At 38.0% G+C, this 21,932-nt stretch overlaps 1 protein-coding gene across 1 annotated transcript in view; it reads left to right on the top strand.

Moving 5' to 3' along the window:
- The window catches only part of LOC139457382 (scavenger receptor cysteine-rich domain-containing protein DMBT1-like), a 148,941-nt gene that overhangs the window by 103,975 nt on the left and 23,034 nt on the right, over nt 1-21,932 (top strand). The window contains exons 7-8 of the mRNA XM_071238787.1: nt 14,372-14,538; nt 19,038-19,185. Of these exons, the coding sequence (XP_071094888.1) occupies nt 14,372-14,538; nt 19,038-19,185 (315 nt within the window). The remainder of the gene's footprint in view (nt 1-14,371; nt 14,539-19,037; nt 19,186-21,932) is intronic.

Raw genomic sequence — 21,932 nt, 5'->3', positions numbered from 1 at the left:
AATAATGGTCTAAAATAGGTTTTGAATGTAACTGACAAGGCGGCCATATTGAAAGTTGGATTCGAACCTCTCTGACAAATTGTGATGTCATAATTTATTGGAATAAGTGTAAGGATTTTCAGTACCATTGGATCAGTGGTTTCTGAGTAGAAAATGTTTAGGACGAATGACTCACACAAAGGCCACGACATCAGTTCACTTGAATTTCAGTCTGGTGAACTAAGAAGTAAAGTCTCTAGAATTATTGATCCATGCAATACATTGGGGCATGTTCACTCATGGTGTCGAAACATCAATACATCAGGAAATGTAACGTGTCAGGTTATTAGAAGTATCCAGATTAAAAAAAACATTTACAATTTTTTCACCTATATTTACAGCAACGATGGTTAGATTACCGCCACTGATGCCTTTAAATGAACCTTAGTTGTCAGAGAATGTATACATAATCGTCAGACTTTGACATGTAAAAATTCTTTGTTATTTGACTATTATATGCCAACATACTGTTTTCATGATCGAAATAGCAAGACTACGAGAAGCCTCCAACATTGACTCATCATAACTGACTGTGCACAATATACGCAATAGCATTTTTTCTCAAAACATGTACCCAAGAATGGGATGTGTGCATCATACGTAAGTGCACACACTACACACAAGAAAATATAGTGTATGTGGATGATTGTCAAGGGCATGTTTAACTTTGCTCTTGTGATAGGCTGTTTGTTAATTCAGTTGTCAGGTGTTATGTTGTTTCCTGGTACGTTCATTGGCAAATACATTTATAGAGAATTGCACTGTAATAAGGAAGAAAATTGTGGACGGTTTCCGTGACTCAGGGATGTGTTTTTATAGCAACACTGAAATTTCCATTTATTGTTTCATTTAAAACATGATGTGTATTCGTTTCAATTTTTGACAGGATGCTGTTTATGCAAATTTGACTTCATTTCCTTCAAACCATAGTTTGAAATTAGCCAGAGTTTAACAAGGTTTACATATGAGACAAACAGTCATTATCGATTTATTTTTCTCTTGAAGAAATTCACTATTGAAATGGAATGTTTAATTTTGTTCTTTTTTATCTAAAGGAACCGTTTACTGAGGCTATCTACTATAAGTTAATATCCAATATACTCAACATGAACTGTAGATATCATATATGCTGTTATGAATAACATTGGGTATAAGTGTCACAGGTTGCAGCGTTAAAATAACAACTCAAGTCTGAGGCTGAGTAGTCTGAGTAGAATACAGGAAGGACCAGTGACATTTCCTTGTGTCACTTTTGCCATTAACAAGATGGCAGCTCTGCAGGAGATCTTTTTTATGGACAAGTGCAAAATAAAATTTAATGTGCTAGTAATCTAAGGTGCTGCAATTTGCTGTGCCAAAAATTTATAATTATGACAAATCCTTCTACCTCCATTACGTCATTGCCATGATCATGTATTTTGGCTGCAATCACGCTTTAACTAAATCTTTAGTCTAGCTAGTTCAGTTATCTACTTTATTCAGCTAAATTAGGAACATATCTTCAGTATACGTAAGTTGGTTGATCGGTTGATAATCACATAAGTATAAAGTTGATGTTGTGAGTGTGAACTGTCATGGCTTCCTTTACCTCTCCTTCCTCATGCAAGTTGTGTGGTCATTATATGATCATGGGAGATCCTCATCCTTCCTGCTGGAAGTGTAGATATGTCTTTTGCTCTGCAGAGACGAGATGTGAGCAGTGCACCACCCTCTTCCTATTGGCCTTCAGCAAGTTGTCGGACTCCATTAGGAAGGCCAGAAGTAAGAGGCAGCTAAGAAGGCAGGGAACATCTTCATACCTTCTCCTTTCATCCCAGCCAGTTGTCTCCTAAAGTTATGACGCCTCAGACTCCTGCTCTGGGTGATCTGGCCCCTGTCATCTCCAGAAGTTTGCTGGAGCAACTTTTTAACAAGCAGGTCGGCAATGGAATTAGCGCTATTCACAGAGGGGGAATGACTGAAGTGATGTCAAGATATCAGACTAAGAAGAATCCCCTGGCCAAGAGGCCTTATGTGGGCCAGACACACGAGACTAGCCCATCAACTTTATCATCAACTCGGACTGCACGGTCAGTCATGGAGCACACAACAACACAACACAAGCTAGTCATCGGGGGTAGAAGCCCCAAAGCTTTACCCATACGGGCAGTTAGACTCATGTACAACTATCCACGGGGAGTCCAGTGTATTTACCAACCATTACAGAACCAAGTGGACCACCGCATGGGCCAGATTGCCAGCACACACTCTACTAATTACAGAGCATCATCCCTTATAGGGCCATCATGGTCACCTTGCTGGATCTTCTCAGAAGCATACGGTTTGAGCAACAACCACCAGACGGGATACAGCGCTTACCAGCAGCAACACCAGCTGCTTATTGAGGGACCAATGTCAACGGACCTCTATCCTTTTGGAATTACAGTGGTCCCTCGCTACAGCGCTACCAATGGGGTCCAAATAATTGGTGGGCGTTATAGACGATGAGCCGTTTAACCGAGGCCGAAGCGGGGGAGCGCGCTCGGCAAATTTTAAATCATCAATATGTGTTTATCTCAGGTCACGTCAAAATAGTATATATTTTTATGGACCTAGTTCTACCTGTAATATCATTCATTTATTAAATCTGTCACATTTCACAATGTCTGAAATACGTATTCCATTTCAATTTATGATTTTTTATCTATAAATTAAAAAAATATTCACTATTTTCCACGATGTTATTGAAAATAAAATTCTCGGGCACACGTTTCGACAACGGGTCCGCATCGAACATGTCAAAGAGCAAAATAAAGACGTTTTAAGCAAATCTTTAAATATATTATACAAAGTGATAAATAAAATCAACAAAAATATATCTAAAAGTAATCAAACTTACATCTAAGTTATTATTTCCATCGTTTCGTGCGATCGCGTGTTATGTAAGTCAAATGACATCTCGGCTTTCGTCGCCTTGAATTCTCGGCTCGGACACAACGTTTAATGCAAAAATATGTGCATGAAAAATCTTTGTCACAGCTCGTAACCTAGCACGATACATTCACGAAGTTGCATATTTTTAATATATATCGTGATTTCCTGCTTAAAACGTTCAGAATAACACGATTTAACAAAAAATCTTTCGCCAACTTCTGAAATTTATCAAACACGAGCTTGGTATCACAGCTATAATTTGATTGGCTTCCTGAGGTCACGTGCTCAAAATTGACCAATCACGAAGCTTGTAGCAGATTTCGGCAAGAAAGCGTCATTAGAAACAAATTTTAATCCAATGAAATCGCTTGTTATAACTACGGAAAAAACCCAGCCGATGTAACGAAAGCGCGATTACGAAATGAATGACCGCCGTGTTGAAATTGAAAAATCTACAATCTTATGTCCTGCAACCTAAGACAGAAGAACAGAAGTTACAACAGATGCCAGAATACACTGGCTGTCATGCCCCAGCTCAGTCCCAGCATGTTTATGATACTCTTCTGCGTGTCATTCCACCACAACCGGAATCATACGAGAGTATCAAGGGCAGCACACTGCAATCCATTAGGATGGATCAAGTTGGACTTATGCTTGATACCATCGTCCGTATGCAGGAGGACACATCAACCACCCAAGATGGATCCAGAGGCTACAGCTACTGTCACAGATATGATCTAGTGCTGTCTCGGATCATACTAAGAGGATGCTTATGTCAGAACCCATCATGGCACCCAAGGTTTTTAATGACAAGCTCCGGGAGATCATTGATGAAGTCTGTCAGGATACAACAGAACGGTTTCAGGTATCCACAATAAATTTGGCAGTAAAGGCCCATGGATCCTCCTTTCCGTGCAATTGTTGAAGAGAACTGGCTCAGGAAGCCTGCACGTAAGTTTGCCCCTTTGGGGAAGGATTCTTTACAATCCAGTCACGGAAGGGACATATCTCAGTATACATCAGTCCTCACATCAGCCTGACTGTACACAACAAGGGAATAACCGAAAAAGTTCCACACCAGTAGGTCAGGGAAATCGCAAGTTCATTCCCAACCATCCCATCATTTCCGATCCTTTTAACCTGACTATAACTATAGACTCCAATCTACGTCTACTGACTTTCAACATAATGCCGACTCCAGTTAAGCAGGAGGGCGTCTTTTGTCATATGCTGGAAATTGGCAGCACTTCACGTCCAACCACGGGATTCTTATTTACAGGTCACCGTCATATTGATGAATGCATCATTAAACAACAAACAAACAATTTTATTTGATGCTGCCATAATAATGGAACCTATTACATGCATGGTATACACGACCAGGTTAGAAAATTTTTTCAGCAGCCTATGCTTGCTGTAAAAGGCGACAATGCTTGTCGTAAGAGGCGACTAACAGGATCAGGTGGTCAGGCTCGCTGACTTTGTTGATGCATGTCATTGTATCCCAATTGCTTGGATCGATGCTCATGATTTCACTGGCTTGACTGGTCCAGACTAGATTATTTACAGACCGCCATCATATAGCTGGAATATTGCTGAGTGCAGCGTTAAACAACAAACAAACAAACAAATAAACATGTTATACACAACATATTTACAAGAGATGGGCAATCAAGGACAGCAGCATAAGTAATTCAGGACATTCATAAGTAACTGGACATCATCTGGTGTATAATCTGGTAGACAGGGCTAGAAGGCATACTGTATCAATTTCTATAAAAAATAATTATGATATTCACTTGGGCAGGCCCACTATTTATGAAAACCAGGAAGTATCAAACACATGCATTATGAAACACTCCACAGCCAACTCTCATATAAAGTGACATCTCATTTGGGGATGATTTAGTCTTACTGGATGACTGAATATGCAGGTGTCAAGGGTGTGTTGTGAGTACATGTGGACAGTACGATGACTCACACCAAGATGAACCATACAAGTAGCTGGATACTGTATCTCTCTGTTGTGTGTTGCATTCTCGTTGGAAAACTTCATAATGCCGATGGTAAGTGAATGCTCATATGTTCAGTTATAGTAATGTACTATAAAGAGAGGTACATTTTTGCATCCTTAACAATTGTATCCACCCATTGAATTTGTGTAATTGACATATTACATCAGGTTTCAGTGTATTGATGTCAGTAACATTACACCTTTAGTATGGTCGCCTGTAACAAAACGAATCTGAATCAGACACACCGGGTGTTAATCACACGAGCAATGACCCATGTCATCTGAAGCTGATGACGCCAAACCTGTCATTACCACCCAATCCACTATTTTGTGTATGTTACATGCTGGATTAGCCATGGCAAAGTACTTTTACTAGTTTGACGATATAATTGGGGATAATGATGTTTAAAATGCTCTTGATAACAGTTACCTCCCTTCACTTGTAGCATTGGCATTGAAGTAAGAGGAATTAAACACTTCACTGCGATTATAGTTAGTGAAAGCTTTAGTTTCTGTTTACTGACGTTGATACCTTTGAAGTGTTACTGCTTCTGCATTGGTACAATCAAGCCATCTTGAAATTTTTTAGATACAAATAGTTGTTTATTTTGTGTTAAGATAAAAAAAACAAAAAAACTTCCTTATTCTTTGTGCAAGTGTAAAGTCACCCTGTCACTATAGTAGCTTTTAGTTGGTGCCAATGTATAAGTAGTTCTTATGAAAAACCTTATTCTTTTTGTCCCTGGCCGACATGCTTCCACTTGGTTCAGTGTCTCTGCCAAGGTATGTTAGAGGTGTTTGCAGACCCCTGTTGATTGTGATGTTGTTGACTTTTCTTTAAAGTTCATGGGAAGCATTTGTCTAATTTACTGCTTGTCAAGCAGGAAATCTCCAGAACCTCATGATGCTGTCTTAGGGATGTTTGTAGAACACAGTTGTTATTAGTTATCTTATTTTCTAGGTCACAGAAAGCATTTTACCTATTTGCTGTTTGTTAGCGATTTTCAGTTCGGTTCAATGTCAAGGACATTGACTTATTGTCATCTAAAATGTTCCATAGATTTTTAAAAATTTGTTGATGATGTAGAAGATTGCCCTTTCAAAAGTTGATAAACATTGTGAATATTTCCAAATGACCTCAGCCATCAGCAATTTGAAGATTAATTATTAAGATATCTGAAATAATTTCCATGGATCAGTCAAGTTGGTTGAAGATGTATGAACCTGTGGAATCCACTTTGATGGTCACACCCCATCCATGATAATCATTGCCTTCAGTATGTAGATATACATCCGACCTCCCTGACCATGTCTGGTCATTTCGCACGACTGTTGTTTTATTCTGGTTTCCATAACTGCTGTCAGCATTATTAGATATCACTTATCCATATATTTAAGCATTTGGGAAAAATATGTCGCTCATGTCGAATGTCCTTTAGGGCAAGGTCTGTTTAGAACATATGTCCGGAAGAAACATTTCAGTAGCTAAATGACTACACTGTACAGATTTTATTCAATTGTTTTGGAAAGTCCAAGAATGAAAGTGGCGACCTTGACCTTATTTAGGACAGTCGTCAGACCACACTTTATTTATTATATCATGGCGGGGGATATAGCAACGGAGTTCGTCCGTCAGTCCGTCCATCCGTTAGTCCCTTATCTTCTCAAGGTATACACATTTTCTCAAAAAGTCTTTAAGTCCGAGAAATGAAATTTACACACAGATGTTACTGGTCATGATCTGAAATTAGTTCGAAAATTGGTGTTGTAAGCAGGGGTCCGGAAAATTTACAATCCCAATCGGACATTTTCATTTATGCCACGCCCCCTTCAAACAGCGTGTTTTAGTACGACTTTTTACACACAAATTACAAGTTGTTACGTATTCATAATATGATGAATTATGAATTGTTTCAATTTAAATTGTTTAAAATTCACCGGACAATTAATAACAAATAATATCATTTTAGATATACATGGAAAACATACGTTTGTTTCTGTTATAAATATAATATTCTGTCAACGTTGTGAACGGTCTAATTAATATTCATGAGTCTGCTCAAGTGTACGCGTCGTAACATTTGGATCGAGATTATTATCCCATATTTGGTTATCACGTGACCTCACGGGAAAAGTTTTTTTTTAAAACTAAAGATTATTTAAAAACAAGACAGATAATATAATCCAAAAGCCTAAACTATCGTTGATAGCAATAGTTATTTGAATACTTTTTCATCTGTACGTAATTATTGACCTTAAAAAATTTGATATCGATCGTCACAGAAAGCAAAATGGCGGTCAATCAAGATTCAATATACGAGTAGCTACTGAAAACAATAAAATCTGCAAATCCTCATTGTATGTCAACCAAGTGAAAGTCGTTAGCCACGACTTACAAAATGATCATTCAGACTTTGAGGGTTTGGCAGATCCGCTCGACTGATCTGCATCGGTCGACTGGCTGTCGTCACGCTTTCGCTTCTTGTCTGAGGTTACGTATCGTAGCATTGTGAGGATAATGAGGTACATCGATGATGCAAGGTATTTATGTACAGTTGTAAACACATTTTACTCAAATTAACAAGATGTTCTCAGTAATAAATCCTCGATTAATCAGTGTCAACTCAGTTTATTGCCTATTACAGTGATTGACCGATTGGACTATCATTCTACATGTTCTAGGTACGATGTATTTACAGCAATCAAAACAAACAAAGCTTGTCAGTGTAGATAATCTTCATTGTGTTACAACTGCAGACAGAAATTGCTCAGTCCTAACTATTGATCATGTCCGGTCAAAATTTAAGAATGTCCGGACAATACTTTTTAAAATGTCCGGACAGAAAAAATTTAAATGTCCGGTAAGCAATATTTTAAACCGGACATTTGAGATTCCCAATCGGACATGTCCGGCGCATATGACGGTTTCCGGACCCCTGGTTGTAAGTTCATTATTTTACAGAGTTAAGGGCCTTGCTCCGTGCTTTTCAACTTGGTGCATATTGCATGAAATGGGGACAACTTTTCTCAGAAACTACTGAAGTTACATGAATGAAAGACATCTAAGACATACTTGTCAAGAATGAGTTCGGAATTTGGTGCGTGAACTATTTCTTTACAGAGTTACATCCCTTGATCCATGATATTTTACTTGGTGCATGTGCTGAAGTTAGGTTATGTAAGAGATACTTAGAAAGACTGAAGTTCTTTTTCCAGAGATGGAAAGTTTTTTGTGTATTAATTTCACATATAATCATTTTTTCTATGACATAAAGCGGCCCAAGTGGCTTTTTCTTCTGAAGGCTCAATAGGACTCTTTTTTTATAGTCTTTTTATACGAGATAAGAGTGGATTAAATGACCGAGGGTGTGCAGGTACTACAGTGATCCCTCGCTACAACGCTACCTTCGGGGTCCAAATAATTGATAAGCATTGTGAATGATCAGCGGTTTAGCCGAGGTGGAGTTGTAGGTAGTAGATGACCAACAAAACGGTATACATGCTCTGCCTACCTACCACCATCTACATTGCACGTTTCAGAGTTTAAAAAAAGATTAGAATAGAAGTTGTTAATGATTCATAGTGTAAAAAATGATTTATAGAGTGTAAATATGCACTAAAAAACACAAGGAATCCCTTCAGCGAATTGAGGCGAATAAACAGATATAACAAACTTGGTCAATTAAAAAGATGAAATTTGATATAAAAAATCACTAAACATGATGATTTACCATTTGAATTGTATTTCCTGCTCTCCCAGGCATTGTTTTATAAATATGCAGAGATTAAGATGACCGTGTGTATTTTCTCGTAAACTAAGCCGGAAATAGCAATCAGCTGTGCACACGTTTCCTCCCTATCTACAGGTGATTCAGTCAAAAAGTACACAATGACACAACTTCAAAGAATTTGGATGCAATGGTCGAAAGAAATTCTATCTGAAATTATTATTTTATCAGGAATAATATTCCCATTATTGTGTTTGTTAGTTTAGTTGCAGCTTTCACTGTATACATTTAAAATTATAAGAACCATAAGCGTAGCAATTTGGTACAGGTGGTATGCAGGATATGTTTACGTATGGAACAATCTGACCAGTCACCGTAGGGACGTCCCGTGCTACATGTATTTCGATTGCGAAAACTTACGTTGACATTTTAAAGTCAAACTGCCTCAAATATGACTTTTAACGAGTCAAAGTATGACATTTTTGATATGTGTATCCATTCTCTTGCAACTGAAGTTCGTTTCAAGGCATCAATAGCAGTAATCAGACCGTGGTTGCTGTAAATAATGGTATAGTAATAGGATTAACTTGCATACTTCAGTTCAGATTTGGTATTTCCGGTGTTACATGACTGCGGTGATCAGCTGATAATGTTTTTGAGATGAGGGAAATAGTGGCAATAGTGTTAGCTTTGGTACAGACATTCTTTGCCTTAAACAGAATATTATACCGGAGGCACTTCAGGATTAGGTAGCGGAGTAGGATCATCACTCTTGGGGCTTTGGTAGACTGTTTGTTGATGATTGCGAGGAAGGTTTGGTTGTTGCAGAAGAAGAGGACCTTTTCGTTTGCTAGTTGCTTGCCCCCAAATTGGATGGCCAGTGAGATGGGGAATAGTTCCAGTAGTGGCAAGTCGCATGTAGTTCCATCCGTCACCCACTGGTTTGGCCATCTGCCACTAAACCATTTGCCCTGCAGGTAGGCCCCAAAGCCAGCCCCAGCGGCTGCATCTGTAAACAGCTGAAGCAAATGGCTGTCTACCCACAGTTGATCCTGAAACACTGAAATGCCATTACAACAGGTGAGAAATGTTAACCACATTTGTATGTCTTCCTTGACCCAGTTGGTAATCCTAATGTTGTAAAATGGTTGTTTACTTTTGCTGAGCAGATCAATAAGCCTGCGGCTGAATGCCCTTGCCATTGGTATAGCCCTGCACATAAAGTTAAGCTTGCCTATGAGGGACTGAAGGGCCCTGTTTCTGACCTTTATGTTATCAGTCGACAGGATGTCTTGGATTTCCGCTGTCACCTCCTTGATCTTTGACTAAGATTGTCAGTTGTGTAGTGGGGCAGACAGTCTTGTTGTGGGCAATAGGGACCCCAAACTGTTCCATTGTATGTACACATCTGTTAAGGTTGTCTAAGAACTGGCTGGTGCCCGCTGTGCCCCTTTAGGATGTCATCCAGGTAGTGCATAATCTGGCGCGTTGGGAAGTGGGATTGAATGCACCATTGCAAGACGGTACTAAATGTTTCAAATATGGCGTTAGATATTGAGCAGCCAAATGGTAAGCATTTATCGAAATAGAACTCACCTTCATGTCTTATGCCAACAAGATCGAAATTGGATGGGTGGACTGGTATTATTCTAAAGGCTGACTTAATGTCAAATTTTGATAGTAATGCCCCCTTTCCGAGTTAGTTGTTGAACCATGTGAATAGCTTCATCAAATCTGGCATACACCACGGAGCAGGCTTCTGCGTTTATAAAGTCATTTAAAGATTTGATCTTGGGTAAGGATAAATAGTGAATTAGTTGGAATTCGTCTGTGTGCTTACCTGAGTGTTCAATGTAGCCTGGCTGCTTCTTTGGCACCAGACCTATTGGGGATACTTGGAGGTTGTCCAGGGGGATGTCCTTGAAGGGGTCCCGAGATCCTGCCAAGGTCCACTTCCTTTTGTAGCTTTCGTTTGACGTACGTAGCCTGCCCTGTCTTGGTGAATTGCTGATCGCAAGTTTCGTGCAAGGCGGCTCGTGTGGCTACCCTGTAACTCATGTTTGAAACCAAAACTAAAACCTACTTACAAGTAATCTGCATCTCTATAATTGACCTTAGTATATTGGTGTAACCAGGGTGCCATTACATTGAGATCTACGGGTATGGGCCATTGAATTTACCTTTCCTGGCGACTTGTTTGCTGTCAGGGATAGTTTGATTGGCCTTGTTTGGGGTCTGTTCGACCCCATTCCGTCGAAAGCAGGTCCTAGAGCTGTGAGAATTTCTGTTTCACTTACCACATTTGTGAGCGTACTTACAGTTGTGCCTGCTACAACCAAACTTCTTAAAGTCCCAGCATACCTTACTGGTGATGTCCCCCTGTGTCATTGTGCCCCGTCCGCCTGACTGGTTGTCATACTGGCTGCTGACCATGTACTTCAGCTGAAGCTCCCCGTCAATGTTGTACAAGCAGTGTGAGGGGTCTCTTGACATTCTGTGTTGGAATTGTTGGTCGTAGGTTGAGCAGGCTTCCCCTCCAAATCTAAGCACCGCCATCCTTGTTGTTAGCTCACTGGGTCCGAAGGCCATACCGTGGTGTCCGTCGTCCGTACGTCAACAATTTATTCTAACAACTTCCGAACCACAAATTGGATATTAAATTTGATTGGAAGCATCCCTAGGTAGTGGGGATTCAAAACTGTACAAATGGTGGGGCTGACCCCCCAAGGGTCTGAGGGGCGGGGCCAAATGGGGGTAATATGGCTATATTGCTTTAAACGACTTCTTCTCTGGAACTAAGAAAAAGATATCAACCATATTTGGTTGGAAGCATCCCTAGGTGGTGGGGATTCAAAATTGTACAAATGGAGGGGCTGACTCCCCAAGGGGGTGAGGGGCACGGCGAAATAGGGGTTATTTGGCGTTATTGCTTTAAACAACTTCCTCTCTGGAACTAAGAGATAGTTATCAACCATACTTAGTTGGAAGCATTCTCCAATGGTGGGAATTCAGATTGGAGAAATGTCGGGGCTGAAAAAGAGTTTATAACTTGGACACAGTTAAGATCCACACCGTATAACCATATGTACAATTGAGAGTATAATGAGTGGAATGCACATATGCTACCAGGACTGGCGCTTCTGTTCATCTGTCTGGCACTCCCAAAGGAGTTAGAACCTTGACCATAACGTGCAAACCGATATTATCCCCACCCTATAATAAGCAGATACATTGTATACATTTGTTTGTTATGAAGAGAATAATACCTTCAATATGATTTATCCTGGATCATAACATGGAAACGGTTCAGATCTTTATGCTACATTTGTATCTAGAGAAATACACATTCATGCTGTCAGATTTGCCATCCACCCATTTTAAATGCTGACAGTCAAAATTACGAAATATTTGCAGTTTTATATACATGTACAATGCAAATGTATATTTTGTCATGATTGCGTAAATATCCAGGTGAGCGATACAGGCCCTATGGGCCTCTTGTTTCAATGTAGGATAGCAATTCCTGCATTGTGCGTACCTCAGAGTGCCTGCAGACATATATATATACATGAAAATGTGGAAAGCTGAAGTCCAGCTTGCCAGGGACAGGCACTTGGGTTGCTGCTTTATGGATTTAAAAGTGATCTTTCCTGAGGAATCATACGCCATGGTTATTGTACCATCCTCGTGGCTTTCCTCTGTGTTTGGAAGTAGGGTGCCTAGATGGACAAAATCGCCATTCCAGTTTTTTTCCCCTCACTGGTTGTTCGACGTGTATCTATTCCATCTGGGAATCACTGTATTTTGTGGTCTGATTGGCTGACCAAGCCGCATCACTGGCAGCCTCGTTATGAGCTAGGGGGATTCTCCCTATGACGGGTGAACTGAAACCTAGCCATACCTGTTGGTTTGTGTTTCCTGGGCCGGGTGCTGGATGTTCTAGTAACTGGAGTATTTTTTCTAGTTGTTGGTTTACCTGGCTTTGTAAGCTGTGCAGATTGCATGTTAATTGCGTTGTTGGGAGGAATTGTGGACATGCCAACTTCGATACTCCCGTTATTCGAAAACTCCCCATCGCCTGTGGCCTCCTGAACTCTAGTACTCCCTGGGTTTGCATCCAGGTTGTCCTTGCCTGCTGGGCACCCCTCATGAGTTGTGGTTGATGGCTGCACTTTTCTTGGGACGCATCACAGAGAGTCGAGTTGATGAAGGAGGTAATCAACAAGTGGTAAATGTCCCTGGGGTGAACTTTGAGAGTGGAGCAAAACAAATTCAATATGAGTGGTGAAATAGATGGTATTCGAAGCGAAAATCGGCAAAATAAAAGCGATTGTGAACAAAGTGAAAGCGATTAGATATGGCGAAACAGGTGTGTACTTGAAGAGAGACATTGCACGAATGGCTAATAGACAATGGAACAAAGGAGTGGTGATGCTTCTGCCCTGAGAACGGTGCAAGGTGCTGACGGGGGGGTGATTTAGTTACAAGGGGGGATTAAGTTACAACAGTCATTAGCCCATACTTTGGATACACGCAATAAAGCCATTTAGTAACTAGTATTAAATGTAATTATATTAACTACTTTATGAACAAACAAAATTCTAATGTGCCCCATGGCGGGGGATAGAGATAACGCTGTTTTCTTGTTGTGATATTAACCATTATATTGAATATTGCTAAAAGTGGCGTAAAACCATACTCACTATCTATCTATCTATCTATCTATCTATCTATCTATCTATCTATCTATCTATCTATGCTTTAGTTACTCAGAGAAAATAGAACTAGTGTAATATATCAATGTTTTCAGAGGTGATAATATCAGAAAAGTGTTTAACAGAAACATCTTTGAGAGGTATTTAAAAAATTGAGAACTAAGTAAGGGTAAGATATATGGATGAACAGCCTCTTTATTACAATAGGAGCGTATCAGTTGGTGATTGGCTCAGTGTCAGTGGGCTGGTGGCTTATAAATGCAACTTGCCTGTATTGAAAGTTGAAGGACGGTATTTGTAAATACATGCTGAGTAGATAATCATTTTCCCCAGATTTTAAGCTTTGTAATCACAGAGATAGCAGGTAAGTAAGTCTGGCAGATAGGAATGAATTTCACCTATCCCTACAGAAAGGTTACCAACCACTGGATAGCCATCAGGCAGCTATTTCGAACACTGGATCTGCTGTGATGTGTTGCATCACTTACTGGATAACAGTGTTAGAACCTACACCTAAACGTAGCTCCTATTGTAATAAAGAAGTTGTTCATCCATATATCCTTAACTCATTGAACAGAATTTGATACAAGATGTCTCTCCAAGTAGGAATTGCTGAGAGCAGTTTATCCGTCACACATAGGCAGGACATGCAATTCATCCTCAATACACTTTTTTTAGTGATATAAGGACAAATGCTTTCTGCATCAGTTACAGGTTTATATCTTTCAGCAACCTTGTATACTTTACTCTTTGCTATACTCTTAATTCTGCTTGAATTGGTAGAGAAATATCTGTCCACATTAAAAAGTGATTATGTTATGTTATTTTACCAACTTTTTAATTTATGCTCATTCACAAACTACTGTCATTTGTTTTTAAGTTCACAAATTTCTCTAAGAAATAAGATAAGAAGATACATTATAAACAAGCCATGTTAACAAGCCTTATTGTATCTACTTCAGGATGCGGTGGGCGCTACACAGGCTCTTCTGGCTCCATCTCCTCACCTAACTACCCTGGCAATTATGACAACTACCTGCACTGTGTCTACACCATTGATGCAGGAGAGACATTGGTCACTCTTGTATTTGAAGATTTCAATACAGAGTCATGTTGCGATTTTGTCAAGGTATGTATAGTTGTTATTTTGTTAAATGTATACTAGGTTAGAACCAATATGGAATGAAGTGTGCAAGTATCTGTACCAGATTAATGTATCTTTTAGAAAATAGTTTTACTGACAGCAAGTAGGACATAATACTGATACAATACTGATATGAATCAGCCTATTCTGTGATCATCTGTAAGAATTTTGAAAGGTTTATGATTACGCAAATAAAATAGTATGATGTTTGTCAATGTTGGTGAATGGATATATAGAATGTTACCCCATGTGCTGGAAAGCATTGATTCCATAGCACTCACATGAATGTCACCAACAGTGAAATATGAATGTTTTGGTGTAATGGAGACACACAATGGTTGATTTATATTTCTCTGTAATCATCAGCTAATTTTAAGGTCACCTGACTGAAATTTCCCATGCTTGTTCCCACCAATAATGACGTCCCAATTTGTTTCAAGAGGTTCCGATTCAATTTGCAATATGGCCACCACTTCAGCCATATTGAAAATGCTATTTATGGCCGTTTTTGAGATATTTTCTATTTAAATGTCATGAAATTAGTACTTGTGTAGTTAGTAGTGGGACTATTCTGTATTTTGCAACATGTCAGTGGATCTTTCCATTTTGACCATGCTCCTAAATTATTTCAAAATGCATTTCCGAGCACTGTAAACAATTTTCTGCTTAGAAACCCACTGGACTAATAAAGCTGAAACTTCATATATTTGTGTCCACAAACCCCCGGCGCCAACAGTGCACATGCTTCCAATACCAAATCTTCCTCACGTTTGATAGTAAACCAATTCATCCTGGTACTAACATTGGTTGGAATGTGGCTATCTGTTTGAGGTAAACGTGTGTCACTCAAAAGCATAATTCTCTAGTGGATTGACCCACCAATAAGCATTTGCCATTATTATACTTCTGGTGAACTTCCGGCATGTGGAACTCACAGCTGACTGTTATACAATAATCCTGTCCATGTCTCTGGGGATTATTCTGCCCCCATCACACAAAAGAAAACACTGCAACATAAATGTTTTGGCTCACTGGGATATTAAAAATCAAACGTAGTCATCAAAATGCTTGGGCTGTCTCCTTTGTCTAACAGGATGCTCATGAAGAGGTAATCGGGGCGAGTTCCTGGACAGGTGTGCTATCATTGGAAATAATTCTTACAAATACAAAACCTCTATTACATCTATTACATCAATGCCTGAAATCCTGTATTTTGGCTGTAATCACACTGAAATCTTTAAATTTTCAGCAAGTCTTCTTAACTGTCTATAAGCTTTCATCACATTTGAGACCTAACACAGGAATTTTTGTTATTATTGGTATTTTTATTTGTGTATAACTGTGAATTCATGTGGACTGTTCAAATTGTACCCAGTATACTAACTTAATTTTGATTTGACGTTCTTTATCGTATATACCTTCAGCAGATTGATAATCATTTTGACTTTCAAGATTGATCATTTGACTGATTAACTTATGTATTCTTGAAAAATTCTTCATGTTGCAACAGCCTGTGAGGAGAACACTTTGTATTGACAGGGCACTTAGTAAGATTATCCAACTACTTCAGTGATATTCTTATAGGTTTTACATTAATAATAAGAAAACAGCATTATCACTATCCCCTTGCCATGGGGCACATTAGAAATTTGTTAGTTCATACAGTAGTGCATATACGTGGAGAAAGGGAAACGAAATCCAGAATCTTTTTTGAATGGCATCAATTTTTTAAAACTAAATCTTGACAACTTCACTGAAACTTCACTGTGAAAATATTTAAACCCTCTGAGGAAGTAGGCTGGCTCAGATGCCACTTGTAAATTGTGGTTTGTGTTTTTCTTCACAATAATTCACTTATACCTTGTACAAGGGACAGGCCTCAGGGCTAATTGGAGACTGTTCACTGACGCGCGAGACCAAACACACTTTCACGCAAGACTGCGAGACTCAAAGATTTACATGCAAGGGTTTTGTGAATAGACTTAATCACCCATTCATCCCTTTGTATATTTGTAAGGGGCGGTCGGGTAGCCTAGTGGTTAAAGCATTCGCTCGTCACGCCAAAGACCAGGGTTTGATTCCCGACATGGCTACAATGTGTGAAACCTATTTCTGGTGTCCCCGCCGTGATATTGCTGGAATATTGCTAAAAGCAGCGTAAACCATACTCACTCACTCACTATATATTTGTGTATAACTGTGAATTCATGTGGACTGTTCAAATTGTACCCAGTATACTAACTTAATTTTGATTTGACGTTCTTTATCGTATATACCTTCAGCAGATTGATAATCATTTTGACTTTCAAGATTGATCATTTGACTGATTATTCGATCGATTTCTCCAGCACTAATGATATGTTTTAGCGTTGTTGTTTTATTTATCATAATTCTATCATTTTCAAAAAGGTACTGAACAGGGCTGCAACGAATACACTATAAGATGAATGCGATTCGTATAATGAATATAGGGTAACGAATACGAATATTTATTCACGAATACAATAACAAATCAGCAGTTGATGTATTATTTATGATATTCAGTGAAACAATAACAAAATAAATTATTTGACATGGCTTGTAAATTATTAATTTATTATATATTAATATACTTCACTTATCCAGGTACTAGTGTCTGCTCAAATGCGACAATGACCAGTGACCAAAATACTGTCACTCAAGAAATCTATGCATATAATTTGTTCTTATGGATATTTTAAGAGTCAGGGTATGTAAATGCACATGACTGCATATTCATGAATATTCGATTCTAGTGACCACGAATAACGAATTCAGTTCATGAATGGATACAGTTCGATTACGCGAGTGAATCGTAACAGCCCGAGCACTGAATACAATTTTGAAAAGAGATGAATTTCAAACTTATATTAACTTAAATTTTTACAATCAAGCTAACAGTTTGGACAACTATGGTCATTTTGTTTCAAATTTTATTAAAAATAAGCATGACAGTTTTGTTTTTCATTTATTGGAGTATTATCACATATTCAAATCAAAGAAACTATCATGCTGTTTTTAATTTTTATTGCATTCAAATAGAGAAATGTGTTTGCATTTAAAAAAATTCTGTTGAAGATAAAATACTCAACTCCCATACTGTTACTGAACTTGTCATGTGTTTTGGTGTGCCTTTGGATTTAGACATGTTAATTTATTTCAAAAATGAGTAATCTGAAATAAAATGTCATAGGTCTCCAACACTTAAATGTTTGTTTATAATGTTTATGTAAGAAGCTCAAATAGTTAAGCTTATGCCCATACCGTTACTTTTTCATAATGTCCTCTGTTTCCTGTACAACAGTTTACCTTTTTTATATTGAGTATGTTCTGATAAAATATGTTCAAGTTATATTTCCATTCATTTAGCAATAGATGTTCATGATAAAATAGACATGTGCATGAATATCCATACTGTAACTTTGTCATAACATCCACTGGCAGATGTGTAATGCAGATGGTTACTGGTCCATAGTTTATTCCTTTTTTGTGTTCAGCATGTTCTGATGAAATGTGTCAAAGTGATTATTTCCTACGTTCAGTAATATTTATTCATGAAAAATTAGATGTGCACAAGTATGTCCACTCTGATAGCAAACATGTCCTGTACTGTTACCAAAAGAAATTATTTAAAAAAAGAGAGCTAAGTTACATCTTTTAATCATTAAAATACCTGATTTTATCATATAATGGTCAGGTTTCTCAGTAGGATAATGCCAATGGATAAAAACGGTATCTGTTGGGGTCGTACATGGATAAAGATGCAAATGAGATCCTAAGAAGTATATGTTTGTTGGTTTTTGTATTATTTCTTGTTTAAATGCAAACTTCATTTATTTTCACTGACAAAGAGAGTTAATTTGCATTGTCTTAAACTGTTAAACAATTTCAGTTTGGCAACAGTATGGACATTTATTAGGTTTGTTTGTCATTTATGAATAATTGATTTCATTAACAATTATGATTAAACTGGTATTTTTTGTCACTTTGTTCAATTCATTGATAATGCAATGTCTATTGATAGAATGATATAATGACTATTAAAAAATATATCCTTTTTTCTTCTCTTGAAAATCACGCTCTTTGTGAAATTTACTTATATCCAATTGTTTGTATTCATAATGGTTGCATAAATTCAGGACCTGTGAAGATCCAGGTTAGAATAGGTTATCAGCAACCCATGCTTGTTGTAAGAGGCGACTAACGGGATCAAGTGGTCAGGCTCGCTGACTTGGTTGATGCATGTCATTGTATCCCAATTTTGTGGATCAATGCTCATGCTATCAATCACTGGATTGTCTTGTCTAGACTCGATTATTTACATACCGCCGTCATATAACTGGGCTATTGCTGAGTGCGCCGTAAAACAACAAGTGAAAAAGGAAAACAGATAAATCCAGAAAAATCTTCATTTCCTAGACCTACATGATGTAGATTTACATGTAATTACTCTATGTAATCTGCAGGTTTATGACGCCTCTGACAACCTCCTTGTCCAGCTAAGTGGAGACAGACGGGGCTTCGTTGTTCAGTCAGCCGTCTACTACCGTGTTGTGTTTACCACAGATTTTATGAATGATGGGAATGGATTTAGATTTAAGGCTGTATGGACAGGTATGTACATGTGTACTTCTGATATTTTGTTTACTTTGTAATTTGTCTCCTTTCAATTCTTTTGATCATTACCTTAGAGTTCATACAAGGTTTTTGTTGTTGATGTACATGTTACCTCTGAAAACATGCTGTATATTGCCTTCTTCAAAAATGTCTACAGCTTTTGCAGTCTGACATGGGTAACCTAAGACTGCAATGAACCTCCAGCATGCTCACTTGATGTTCGAGCTCAACTTAAGTTTAGGAAATCAAACCTGGGATCAGGGAAAAATTAAAGCCACTGGAAATTCAGTGTTATGCAAGTGCATTCTGGCTTATGTGTCCTGTTTTTACATGCTTTTGTTTGACTGGACTGCTATTAGAGTCAATTAAATGTAAGGAAACTTTATTTATAATAACAGTGTATCTTTCTGTGGCTATACTTCATTTATAGATAGTGATTTATAACCCTGTTTTCTCAGAACTGTTTACTTCTAATAACAGTGTATCTTTCTGTGGTTATATTTCATTTATTCATTATGATTTGTAACCCTCAGAACTATTTACTTCCAACACAGTGTATCTTTCTGTGGCTATTCTTCATTTATAACTTATGTATTCTTGAAAAATTCTTCATGTTGCAACAGCCTGTGAGGAGAACACTTTGTATTGACAGGGCACTTAGTAAGATTATCCAACTACTTCAGTGATATTCTTATAGGATTTACATTAATAATAAGAAAACAGCATTATCACTATCCCCTTGCCATGGGGCACATTAGAAATTTGTTAGTTCATACAGTAGTGCATATACGTGGAGAAAGGGAAACGAAATCCAGAATCTTTTTTGAATGGCATCAATTTTTTAAAACTAAATCTTGACAACTTCACTGAAACTTCACTGTGAAAATATTTAAACCCTCTGAGGAAGTAGGCTGGCTCAGATGCCACTTGTAAATTGTGGTTTGTGTTTTTCTTCACAATAATTCACTTATACCTTGTACAAGGGACAGGCCTCGGGGCTAATTGGAGACTGTTCACTGACGCGCGAGACCAAACACACTTTCACGCAAGACTGCGAGACTCAAAGATTTACATGCAAGGGTTTTGTGAATAGACTTAATCACCCATTCATCCCTTTGTATATTTGTAAGGGGCGGTCGGGTAGCCTAGTGGTTAAAGCATTCGCTCGTCACGCCAAAGACCAGGGTTTGATTCCCGACATGGCTACAATGTGTGAAACCTATTTCTGGTGTCCCCGCCGTGATATTGCTGGAATATTGCTAAAAGCAGCGTAAACCATACTCACTCACTCACTATATATTTATAAACGTTGGGTTAGGATGATAGTTTTCTTGATTTGTTAACCTTTAGCCTGCTGAATTATTTTCACACTTCTTACCCCTGCCTGCTGGATTAATTTTAGCATAAGGCGCTGTAAAGAGGGTGGGTGATTTAAAACAGTCGGTGCCTCATTAAACAAGGGCCAATTGAAGAAATATTTTGCACATTTATTCCTGATAGAAAACTACACTTTACTATATAAAAATATCCCGATGTTTTCAGTCATACCAAGGTTAAAAACCAAAGGGAACACAAAATTCGAAAATTTCCTTGAACTTATATGAATTGCGTTATTGAAGGTGGTTTGCATTTCATGCTGGGAACCTTTTTATATCGTAACATTTGTGCAAAATGATTTCAATAATCATATCTTTGATATCTTAATTTTAATTGAGTAAAATTTCGGGGTTTTTTATCAGCAAAAAACAGCACGATGGTAAATTATGAACCATTTCAGTAAAGTTATTATCTAAACGTTAAACAGAAAAATAACTTAATTTTCGAGGTCATCATGTCGGTTGCAGAAATACGAATATTGGGGTTAATCTGACGTGTCATGTTATAAAATTTGCAGGAAACAATCAATGAGTTATAAATATTCACTAATCCTAATTTCAAGTGTTTTGGTTGAATATTTACGATATACAATAATAGACAACCGGTGTCATGATGCTAGCAGACGTCCTAAAATCAAACATGGCGCGCTTTGCCGACCTCCGCATAACTTATTGCTATTTTAATATCAACAAAGTTTACACTGCCTTTATAAATATAACTTGGCGAAAGTTGACGATTTTCTCATTTGAAGAATGTTTTATTCGTCATATTCCGATTAATATGACGAGAGAAAAATGAAAATAAAGATCGTGAATTCTGACAGCACTATTTCAATAAGTGCAAAGGTCACCGGATGTGATGTTACAGACAGGGGTAGTCTGCTGATAATCTTTCGTAACAAAACAATTACTGTAAATTTTGAAATAGTTCGCCTATCACATACAGCAAAAACATAAGTCGATACACAGTATCAGTAATCACCACTAACATGAAATAAAATGTGACCTTGACGATATAATTCGCGTATTAAGTTAATCTGTTTGACCTTGCATGCTCCCGTGACCCGGAAACGGTAGACGATAAATCAACAAGCCACATCCAAGTTTCTCGGTATCTTTTATTTGAACTTCTGTTGATATTTAAGAATCACCATTCATGGTTTCGGTGATTATAAATGGGACATGATTCATATTTCTGCGATGTACACGCTGATAAGTTTCACTACAACAAGTGTATCCCACGTCTACGTCTACAACAGGTGCGCGAAAATGGGCTTGACAAAACGTGTTTCAAAATAACACCCCCCGCGTTGCTGAATATGATAGGGTATATATAATCCAAGCAATAAAATGCTACGTACATATTTT

The sequence above is a fragment of the Haliotis cracherodii genome, unplaced genomic scaffold (genome assembly GCF_022045235.1).
Source record: "Haliotis cracherodii isolate W230 unplaced genomic scaffold, xgHalCrac1.p SCAF_12, whole genome shotgun sequence".
Lineage (NCBI taxonomy): Eukaryota > Metazoa > Mollusca > Gastropoda > Lepetellida > Haliotidae > Haliotis > Haliotis cracherodii.
The sequence above is the reverse complement of the archived record's forward strand: the minus strand, read 5'-3'. Positions and strand labels throughout refer to the sequence as shown.